Below are 12715 nucleotides of genomic sequence, written 5' to 3'. Positions count from 1 at the left end.
ATCTAAATTCTAATCCGAAGAGGAATAAATTGTTCGCACAAAGTCAAATGCACTGTCAGTGTCAAGCAAAGAATATACTACTCATGCTGTCAAGTGTCAATGTCTATTGTCAAAATTGAAGAGCGTTTTTCAAATACATAGGTATTTATTATGAAGAAAACAATATTTTATTTATTTTTATATTTATTTTACATGATTTTACATAAAAGTTGAATGATATTTAAAGGATTTGTCCTGTATATGTTCACAGTTTCATGTTAAAATTACAATGTCCATATAAATTTATAAAAGCGCCCTCTAGTTTGAGGTTGTAACAACAACTATGACTATGTTGAAATAGAAACCATATCCGAAAAAATACATAGATGGCGTTAAAACTGGAAAGCTTTACGTTTTCTTTTCCAACCAAAAACGCAATATTTATCCGGCAGATGGCGTGTAATTTAAAAGACTGCAGCAAAAATTAATTTAGCATTTAATTGGTCAATAATTAATTACGTTTCATTCAACTTCGCAAAATAAGGTCGGCTACCATTGAGATATACATATATGGAGACGACACCGCCTACATCACTTATGTTCCGCTCAACATACGCCACATGACGTATGTTGAGCACTTGAGCGGTTTTTTTTAATGGTTTTTAAAGTGAAACGCATCAAATATGCCTTCGTGTGTGTTACGATATTGCACAAATAATACAAATAATACGGAAATGTGCAAAGGAATAACTTTCATCGGTAAGAACCTTAAGAACCTAACTAGATAATAATTTTTAAAACTTAGTTAGAGCAAAAAAATGGCGCACAGATTTTGTTCGTGGTGTCTCCTCCATACGTATAGTAATATTATCTCAATGTCGGCTACATATTATATGTGCATTATATTATTACCTTTACCTACCTACAATCTACATGCATAGCGAAAATCTTGAAAAATCTTTGCATCTACTCAAGTCTCAAATTATAGGTAGTCATACAACTGTTTACTTGATCATTAATAAAATTCTATTTAAATAAATTAATGTCAGTACTTGTTACACCATTTTTCAGAAACAATGAGAGCATCTCTATCTGAACATGACAGACATTCCATTAGATGCTGAGTGGGAAAAAAGAGCAAACTTGTTATTTAAAATATACTTCGCTCAAAATACATTTTCTTAGCCCATTGCTCTTTTCTCAAATAAAATAAACTGCCACATTGGTGACAATTCACAAAAAAACTTAAAAAAACCATTAATAGTATCCTTCGCATAGGTAATAGGTATAAATAATTTATTAAACGTTTTCTCTTTTGATATTCATTCGCTGAAATCATACTTAGGTACCTACTACCTACCTACTTGATTACCATTAGCTAAGAGTATCCCTACTTATTTAAAATAACTGACATTTGTTATTAAAGTAATTTTGCGCAGGTACAACTAGGTAGGAACTACCACAGACTAATAATAATATACTACGGTACTACAAATAGCAGTTAAAGTTTAAAACGATTAACTTTGCGACAGATCTATTTAACTTTTAACAAATCCTGTCACAACAGTGGAGGCCAATTTCCAGTTAAATAAATTATCTACTCAATTTTGCTTGTGTTCAACTCAGGTCGAAGCTATGAGCAGGTTTATTTACGGCAGAAAAAGTTCGCAATATTTAGACAAGTGGCTGGAAAAGTTTAACCAGATTTTACTGAGTGTTAATAGGTATTACAAAGCAGAAGAGTTTGATGGTAAGCGCGCGCTCATCTGAGAAACTACATACGAGACAAAAAGGACATAAACGCACAGGCAAACTGATAATTTATAAATAATTGTTATGATTCTTGACGACTCTTGTATTAAATACAATTAAACTTCAAATTCATATACCTTATACCTACCTATATTTGAATGGATTTTTCTGATTCGCACTAAGTAATTAGGTACCAAATGTAATTTTATTCAGTTAAATAGACATAAGTAGGTAATACATAAATATAAAATAAGTTGTCAGTTAAAAAATATGAAACATGTTTGGTAGCTACCAAATCTCAATATTTCCCCTATGGCAACAACGCTAATATTTAGGTTCCTATAATTTGATTTAAGTATTTCATTTTTTTGGGATAGGATAAAGATAAACGTGGTCTTTGCGAAGAATCAAACATAATTTGAAAGAATGAAAGTTGAACGACTGCCAAGTTCTCGAATTGTCCTGTTATCTTAAGTTTATAAACGTGAGAGGAAATTGGGTTAGCAATAGGTACTTGGGACAGAAGTTCCGTGCTAACTAAATACCTGGGTATATTTTCCTCGCACAGAAATTCCACACTTCCTCGGTTTCGAGGTAATATGGAATTTTTATACTGATATTGCATATATAGTTATATTGAAATATTCTTTCTGGTAGGTAGGTATTGGGAGCTACAATATCGGAGCTTTTTTTAAGATACAGGAATGATGGTAGGTAGGTAACCAACGCTCATAAGCATCTCAGACTCAACACTTTTATCGTGTTGTTCGCTTTTCGAGACGTAAACAAATTAAAATCAGTACCTAAAATCCCGCATAAAATCCACATCATCATTTTTAAATGTTATGCTTAAGTATTTTCCCATCAAAATAAAATTGAATAATTGTTTTTCAATAATACAATTCAAGTGTAACAGACGCTAGAAAAAGCAATATTTCCATTTTATTTTCCACATGAGTTACTTCTCAAAATATAGCCGGCTTATACGGGTACTTTTAAAAGATCGTGGTTCTGTATAAAATAATATATATGTATTAGGTATTTTCCTGAAGGATTATTGCATGAATGCTTCCTCTCTGTCGTTCACATTCCAATATGAATGCAATAAACAAATCCTATGTATATTATTGAAAATATCCAATCTCATTTCTATCTGAAAGCAATAAATATTGAAATAAGATATACCATCGCAAGAGACAAACATAAATAATACGGTCTACTTCTTTTCGATATTATTGTGTAGGTACCTAATAATCAAAACTTACGAACCTTTATTCATATTGTGGGACACATATCCAGAAATATTTTATGTTATAGAAATAAAAGTGACAAGTGATATTAATTGTGATGTGTGATAATTAATAAGAGATAGTAATTCACGTTAAATTCAATCATTTTTATTTATTAAACTTCTGTAAATGTATTATAAAACACAGGAGTAACATTTTTTAAGATAAGATAATATTATGTGATATGTCCAAGTATTTTTTTTTTTTAGGTTAACCAAAACTAAATATTAGCAAAGTGTTGTAATGTTTTATTCTTTATTCAATAATCTTTTTCTTTAAAAAATAGTACTTAATGTAAAAATATATATTTATTTTACGGTCTATAACACTTTGTCTAAACAACAGTCAACATTACTATACTGATGATATGAGAGCCCGTACAATATAGTCCATTCACATAAAACATTGGTTATTTTCCTCTATCAACACTTTATTCGAGCGGTTCACACACAAATGACAACATCATTAAATAGATTCCGTCCGTACAAGTAAACATAATGAATAAAAGCGATTTGGGTTGGGGCTGCGAACGTAAAATAATAAATACAGGATAGGTAATCTTACTTTCAATATTTTTGCTTACGCTCACAAACAAGGTGATTCCGAATGAGTGCTTTACGAAAACAATAAAAATAAAGTTATGCGATAAAATATATGAGATCGCAAATGACACCTATCTGTGTTTGCGACTGTTCTTCGTTGAATAAATTCTGTTTCATGTTATTTCATTAGATATTTTTCGTGCTTTGATAGGTATCTTGTACAACTTGTCTAGAAATATCACAGTACGTTAGCAATCGTTAATTGATTGTTAACATAATTATTATAAGTATAACATATTCAAATATAGTTTGAGGGTTAGGTACCTAAGCAGAGGCGGCTCGTGACAAAATTTTATGGGTGTTCACTTGAAATAAAACATTGAAAATACATGGTGTAAATCAGTACAATTAATTAAAAAAAAAATATATATATATATAGATTCCGGGATTCAGGGATTCCGAAGACTCATCATGCCCCCATAAAGCAATTTGAAATGCACCACAAAATACGACACAATCTATTAAAATATGTCTGTTTTCATCGACACGGTCATTGAACTCGCGTATTGACTTTCGGTACGCGGAATCTAGTGCTTTACGAATGTCTTGTCGTCCGATAGACGCCAATTGCAGTTCATTCAACAAATGGTACCGAGATTGTGAATGTTTTTTCATCTTGATTGAAAGATGAGCTAAGTCGTCAACGCCCGTTTCAGTCCAAGCACTCTCACCTCCGCCGGCCGCGCCCGCTTTAAATAAAAGACACGGAAAACAAAATAGTTTGTTGCTTTCATCACAACCACACAACCACGGTGTTTTCACATATTGTTCAGATTTAAACACACGCGTATATGTTTTCGTTTTTGTCGTACATTTTTGCGTAAGATCAAGTTCAGGCCGTGGCGGTCCCTTAGCTTTACATTCAAGCCGAATTTGTAACGTTTTATCACACTTTTTAATGAACGCCACATTATAATTATTGTTCATTTTAACACTCACAAGTAATACTGATAACTACAGGCTATTTCAACACGTATTTTATAATTTTAATTAGAAAATTGCATGAATCGCGCGCGTGCATTGAAGTTGACTCGAGTGTTTGTTTATATTATAGAAGTGGAAACTGGCAACATCGCGCCACGCGCGCAATCGCTGTCCTGCCGGGCGGTAAAAACGAACCGGCAACGTTTGCGGGTGCGGCGCTCCGAATTTTGCTACTTTTCCATAGAAAATCTTTTGTTTCACGCGCAGCGCCCTGGCAAAACCCTCTCTTTCACTCCTATTGGATTTCGTATTAGGAAATGTACTAAATCTTTTTTCATTGGAGCGCAATCGTGAGCGCACCGCTTCGCGCGTTACATAATATAGTAGGTATTATACAGGTTTATGTGATGATGGAATGATGGATATATTCATTGGTATTAACATTAGTTTTAAAGATTACGATTGATTTTAAATAGTAATAATTAATGTTAATAATTAAATTAAGGAGTATGATTTTATTATAATTATTTATGGGAGTTCACTGCACCAGCGCTCCTTAGGGCGAGCCGCCTCTGTACCTAAGTACGTACCTAACTACCTACTTGAATGAAAATTAATTAATTAATTATAGACTATGAACTGGAAGAAGTCGGTGTCTCGATTACTCACCAAAACAATTATTATTAAGAAATAAAGCGAAGTACGGTCACGAATTGCTTTGGTAGCTGGTAACTGGTAAAAAGCGTACATTTTGTACGATGAAAGATCAAACGGGTTACGTGGCGGTAAACAATTACCGTCGCTAATGAGCATCTCGAAGGTTGAAATTCACAGATTAAAGGGAAATGGGGGTAGAGAAACCAACATTAACATATTAACGTTTGTCACCTATGTCAATATGACATATTTGTCGTTGACAGCTAACCCGGGGCCTACCATTTGGGATAATTATGGCTACGCAACTAAGGCAGGTGACAAATTATACGCTTTTAAAATGTTATCGTAATAAGTTTCGAAAAAATATTCGCAATGACAGAAGATTCGCAATTCCACGTATTTTTCCAGAAGCTCAATAACAATTGATTATTCCCGTGTAGCGACTCACGATCCAGGCAAATGATTTTACAACCCTCTTATCATTCCCAAAGGGATAAAAATGCCGGAGTCGTACGCAAAGCCTCCGAAGTTTTCTTAGATATATTCCTTTTTATCTTCCTTTTATTTGTTTGGATCGAAAGCTATGCTAAGAGGTCCTGAAAATTACGATAACATTTTTATCTGGGGAATTATTCCCCCGATGTCTTGTTTTTTAATCTTTTTAGTCACGACTTTATTTTCTAAGTCAAAAACATACTTGTATTTGTATTCCGTTTGGTTGGATCATGATGAGCAATAAAATCAACTCTTTGCGTGGTATCAGATGGTTCGTCTGAATACCTTTCATTTGTTCACACCGACTTGATTTAAATGTTCATTGATTAGACAACCAATACGAAAGCATTTAGGTACATAATGTAGCTTAAAATATATTGATCACATTTACGAATTGCGCCAGCAATTGTAAAACGTTACAAATAATATAACATTTTTATTGTAACAAATTTAACCAAATACCTAGAAATCGACTAGGGTCGCTGAATTAATGTGTTGTTGTTACCGTTCGCGTTGTAATCAAATGTTTTATCTAGGTCAAACCTAAGTCATATAGTTTTACATTCACAAGGAAGGTTTGGCAACAGATGCGCTAATAAAGCGATCGTTGACTTGACCTAGGCTTTGATGTGAAATCGTAATTCTAAACGTTCCTGTGACCCTAATGTGAAGATTTAGTTCATTTGCTTAGCACATGCAAAATAGTAAAGTTACGTAAAGGCAACCTTTATTGACTCTCAGTCCGAAGAATATGTGAATATGTGAAAATTTCTGAATTGCACTATTCATATCCGAATATATTTCACATCGAAGAATATCGTAAGAATAATTTGATTTCCTTTTGTTCTGAATCCTATTAAATTGCACGGTAGCTTAGATATTAGACACTTTTAAATATTTTATACACTGGTTCTGAAAGTTCATCGATTTTTCATTTCTGTTATTATTTATATTATTAACGTTAGCTCATCTTTTTAACTGACACAATATTAAGATTTACTTTAAAAACCCTTACTAAAAATGTCTAAACTAGTATTTCTATTACATAATATTATCTGCCATAATGAAAACTTATAAAAGAAAGTATTTTAATGTTTATTTGTGTTTCCATGACTGTGATGAAATTAAAGAGCTTTAAACAAATTGATTAAGAGCTTCTATCAACACCAAAATGTGTTGACGAGAAGAAGCATTAATGTTATAAAAGTAATTAAACGTTATTGAAGAGATTATGTAAGATAAGATGCACGAACATGTGGGTTAATCGCGATTAAATTGGATGATTATGTTATACGAGTGTCGCATCCTGCTCGCATGCGCGCTTTCAAAAGTTACACAATTTAGACTCATTTGTCACCTTCTGAGAGATTTTGTTGACTTTAATTTCGTTTTTGTTTTATTGTACTTTTTAAATTGCTATAAGACAAAATAATAAGAGTATAATTTGCATTGACAACACCGTCCTTGTGTAACTTGACTTAGAATAAAGTGTCTTTTATCTATCTTCGCAAAGCAAGTCTAAAAACTGTTACAACAAAAGCTTCACGTATATATACGTATCTATTCAGAAAGATATCATTTAATCACAATATTATTTTAAACCCCAATTGTTTATTTTTACTTTATGCTATAGAAGAACGAACTATAATAAGTCACATGTATGCACCGAATAGGTAGATTATTCTCAATAGTACGTGTATTGTTAGCAGAAGAGACTTTGAAATGGCACTCTGAATAGACGAACGTACTGTGCCAGAAGGCAGTAGCCTAATAGCATTAGGTGTGACGCTGCACTTCCTCCAATGAATGGAAGTATCAAAAGCCCTCATAAATGCTTTTAGGACGTAGCAAGACCATGTGTTTACTAAGTTTGTCAATGTTCCAACTTTGTGCGTAGAGGAATAAAAAAATTGGTTTATTTTTGATCCAATTTAACATTTTGTTTGTGAATAAACAATATTACGAATTGCTTGAACTGGTAATTTTAAATGATTTTGATGAAGTTGTAAATAACTGTTGGGTAATTTTAGGTTCGTCACAATTATCTACAGAACTATTGTCTGCGTAATAGCTCATAATACTGAACCTTAGAATTTCAATCTTCTATTCCATTAGGGGTTTGCTTTCGTGCGCAAAAATACCTATTTTTGCGCACGAAAGCAAACCCCTCTCACTCACTCAAACTGTAATCTAGCAAATTCCATCTATATCAAAGTTCATCTAAATCACTTAAATATCGTGAAAGAAATATGTGTTACTGACCTTAATTTTTCATACTTATTATTGACCTTGGCTTTCATGCAAAATTATATCATATTGTGTGAATATATCCAAAACCATTATTTTTAGTTAATAGTATACTAAAGAATATTACTACTTAGTACCCAATTAGAGTTAAATATTGGTACTTATACAGATTGTACTTAATGCTCAAAGTGGGTAAGTGAGCTAAGTGTGCGGTGAGCTATGAAGAGTAAGTAATCATCTGGATTGCTGCGTACAGAGTATTAAAAATGTTTAACCACATAATATAAGATCACCAATTTGAAGCTATGGGTGTGAGTTGTTTATACATTAAAGATTGCATTAACATAATATCTAAACTGCATTATTCATGTAAACTTCTACATGTGTTTCTGAGTAGTAATTTTTCAGTTTTTGTTTCCACCCAGAAAGATCGGTGATAAACCTGATACGGGCTATGCCAGTTTTGATTTTATCTGAACAGTTTATTAAAAAAAAATTAAGTCACTTTAATTATTTCTTACTGTATTTTTTTATATTTTGGTACCTACCGTGCAGTTTACTTTTCTCATACAAACCAGAATCAGAAGATAGCTGCGGTCAGCAACAAACCGCAACTAAGGGTCTGTACCCCTGCATTGAATTTTCCCTTCGTATATCATCTTTCTCGTCCTTTGATATTTTACTTTTTAGTTAAAATTTTTCCTCATTAGTACCTGTTTAAAATATCGAGATATATTATTATTAAATATCAGGAGGAGTTTGCGTTCCAAGCATAAAAGATAATTTTATGCATAACAGAAATTTTCATTGCAAAAATTCCGAATGATATTATTAAATTCGAGGTATATTAAAAGTACATAATTTTAGAGTAGTTACCTACTTCCTATAGTTCGATGAAATACCCAAATCACAAATAGAAACCTTTTATATTCATAGATTAGATATAGTATCATATTGCTATGGACTAAACTAGTTCTAGTTCTTAATACCTACTCCATGAAATACAAACGTCCCGATCAAGAAGAGTCACGTATTTAATTTCTTACAGAAAGTAATCGTCACAAAATGTCAAGGATTGATAAGATCTATGAAGTTACCTAATCATACTTTACCCTACAAATCATTTAATAATTTTAACATCATCATCATTATTAATCATATAGGATTTACTACATTCACTAAGGTAAGGTACACCTTTCTAAGTTAAACAGATAACCACTAACAAACGAACGTATAAATTGAATGTCTCTGTAACAACAAAATTATATTTGGCTTGGCTTTGTAAATACGGAGAAACATAAATAATAAATACAGGCATGTTTAACATGCCGCATGATTCCGCGAATCAAAAGAAGGGACGAAGCAGTTACAGTTGCAACCACCCTGACTCCTACATAAGGCTAAACAGCTTGTGAGGGCTTCTGTAGCCTTCGGGGACCTTAGCGAACCCAGGTGACTTTCTCTGTGTTCTAAAATCGTAGTACTACTATAGATACCTATATTAAATAATAAATTGGCCTGCAGAGAAACATGAATTGTTTATACTAACACTGTGGCAAGATCGATCTTATCTTTACTCTTACAAGTCGACTCTATCAAGAAATGGTAAGTGAAATAATCTGTGGAAATAATAAACCAAACTACGAGAATGTATAAAATGAAACATTTAAAATACATACACAGGTTATATATGAATTTGCATCTTGTAGATCAGAATCAATAGAATTATCAAATATTTAGTATAAAATGATTGTGTATTATCAAACTACGATATCATTGTTACTTAACACGACCGTTTACTTTACAAAGTTATCGAACCGTTATCCGTAATTCTACGTTAAACCATTGTTAACAACCCTTTATATCAAAAGCCAAATAAAAAAAAAACCTTACTTATTACTTATATCAGTCTGTCTAAGTGCGATGACTAATTACTATTTATAGTTCACGCAAATCGTTTATCAAAAGAACTTGAAAGAAGTTTGACACAATCAGGGCATAGCTACATGCATAGTAAGGGCGAAGGGTGTCATAAGGTTACATGGCCTACCCCATCGCCGAAGCGTTTGCAGGCAATTTTCAGTCTTCAAGTAGCACCCGGGAGAGGCGCATGGCTTCACCAAAATACTCGCCTTGAAACGCGGGAAACTTGAATATCATCCGAAACAATCTAAACATCATTTTTCAAACGTTTCTTAAAACTATATGTGATATTTTCGCAAAATTCTATCTTTTAACCCAAAGTCGTAATCCGCTACCATTGTTTTTCCAGTGTTGTGTTAACAAACAAATCGGTACTCGTTAGTCAGCTGCGATTACTTTCGCGTAGAGAAATTGTGCATTGTGATCGTGTGGAAGGTACTCAAACTGTACTTATGGAACGTAACATGCAAATGAGTACATAAAACATTAGTATGATTTTAATTGCGTCGGAATATTCATGAAAAGATTGTTCGTATAATAGAGCAGCGGCTGCTACGCCGTATAAGTATTTTGTTCGTGAGTGTGGAAGTAATTAAGAGTTAAAAGGGATTGTAAGACGGATGGTGTGCGATGGTGGCGCAATGCTGTGCCTGGAGTCGTTGGTGACGAGATGGCGCGAGCGTGGGGACCGTAATGAGAGACGAGCACGCTCGCGGAGCCTCTGCTCCTCGGCCGCGGACGGCAGCCTCCTGCAGCTGCTGCACAGGCGAGCCAGTAGCGCTATGTGAGTTGTTGTAACCAATAATATATCCAACATTATTATTTTATTACAGATTAAATTACAAAATATGTTCACCAAAATCATTGATTTATACTAGCTTTTCGCCCACAGCTTCACCCGCTTTGTCTCAAACCTTAAAAATAGCGTCTTGAATAACTCTATCTATTAAAATAAATTTTAAAGATTTAAGCATACAAGGGTAGGTATATAGGGGACTGAGAAAGCGACTGTGTTTTATACTATGTGGCGATGGCATATTACATAGGGGTATAGTACATAGTAGAAATTAATTATTTTACATTGTTGTTCCTGACCGTGACACATTTTCAATTTTATTTGTTCTAAATGTGCTGGATTGCTCTAAGTTACAACGTGCACAATATTTCAATAATAGTAGAAATTTCATTCATTCTTTAATACTAAGATACAGTTTAAATTTATAGATATTAATATGAAATTATTGTGGTCTGACTGCATTTTCGGATCGATGAAGTCGCGTTGCTGCATAGTATCAATCATCGCATATATTATTTTGTACTTATACGAGTAGATACGTCAGTTGAGCATTGCATTAGAAAATAATTCAATAAGAGTCCGTTTTATTATTGCTCTTAAAACTAACTGCATTAAAAGTACGACTGGGAGAAGTCTACATTTTAGTTCATGAAATTCTAAGTAAGCCGTCCCGAATCCTAGAATTTACATTTATTGGTGTTTTGCTAGACTTCTATGTCTCATTCTACCGCCTATAAAATAGAAATCAAAAGTTACGAATATATATATAAAGAATGTAATATGGTATTCACAATTGTTTGTTTCTATTTATAGACACAGAAACCGTGTAGAGCTATATATATACGTTTTTTATTAATTAGGAAGGTGATAAATCTAGCTTGTAAAAAGTGTAATCACATTTTTACTGCTGCTACTATAAATATAAAGGCAACAACGAATGTCTATTTATTTCTGAGCATGAAGACCATTAACTTAATTAAAACATTAAAATCTTTTTTACATCTAAAATCGTTGTAGCAGCTAAGGAATTGTTGTTTCTACGTAATTGTTTATTTCTGTCCAATTTGTTTTCACGTGAATAGAATCTTAAAAATTTTGATTTACTTAAGGCTGCAGTCTAGCAAAATTGCGTTTTCAACAAGTTATTTGACAATTTTTTCCCGGCTAATGAAATGATAAACTGAATTTTTTTTTCTTGTTTATCAATTAGTGTTATATACGCAATGCGCGTGAATTTTTTCACATTTATAAAGTTACTTTATGTTACCTTAATCAGGCCTTCAAGATAAGTCTCTTTCCCCCAAAATCATTTCGAGCTAAGTTTGTGCACTCACTACGTTGCAACCGATTACAATTTACACAATCTGATCAGCGCATTATTATCCTTATATAGTCGTTATTAAAAACTGCTGAATACAATTGCCGAAAAACTTATGATTTTCTTAATTAGAGCGTTATAAATTCATTAAATTTCCCATTTTTTGCCTTACAAAATCGATTGATAAATACTGCTAAAAGTTATTTTTTCCATTAATTTATTCGAGTTGGTTGAAGACCAATGAGTATTAATCCTTTAAAAAATTTTTTTTTTGAATTTTGATAATTCTTTAAATATTAAAAAAATATTTAAAATAATAAGGAAAAATCCTAGCGAATTTCTTTAGTCGCGCTCCTTGGGCCGGAGCGTTCTGACGTGTGCTCTACGCTCGATTTTCCTTCATACCGAAGTGAAAGTTGCTCTACTTCATTAAATTTAATATTTTTGTTAATTGATTATTTTTATCTTAGTTTTGTGCAAATATTCGTATTTTTAAACATTTGATTTCGATATGGAAAATAAACGAAAAAAATACGTGTGTAACTACTAGAAAAAAAATTATCTTCGAACATAAAGTTAATGAAACCAAATAGATTGCAAAGGTGATTGGCAACAATTTCTTTATTTTACGGGGTGTCAGTAAAGGGATGTATATTTCTTTAAAACTAAAGTAAGCTCATAAATTTTCTTATAATATAATTTTTTTGAAGTTCCAAAAATGTTTATTTTTCGT

General features: G+C 32.6%; 1 protein-coding gene across 1 annotated transcript in view; it reads left to right on the top strand.

Moving 5' to 3' along the window:
* Positions 1-10065: 10065 nt before the first annotated feature.
* The window catches only part of LOC149909469 (GTPase-activating Rap/Ran-GAP domain-like protein 3), a 54489-nt gene continuing 51839 nt past the window's right edge, over positions 10066-12715 (top strand). The window contains exon 1 of the mRNA XM_090117502.1: positions 10066-10652. Coding sequence (XP_089973628.1) covers positions 10489-10652 — 164 coding nt within the window. The 5' untranslated portion in view covers positions 10066-10488. The remainder of the gene's footprint in view (positions 10653-12715) is intronic.

Source organism: Colias eurytheme, chromosome 3, assembly GCF_061535395.1.
Source record: "Colias eurytheme isolate Ceu_HAF_F1 chromosome 3, ilColEury1 Martin Lab GWU primary, whole genome shotgun sequence".
Lineage (NCBI taxonomy): Eukaryota > Metazoa > Arthropoda > Insecta > Lepidoptera > Pieridae > Colias > Colias eurytheme.
Note: the sequence above shows the minus strand (reverse complement) of the source record. Positions and strands in the feature narration are given on the sequence as shown.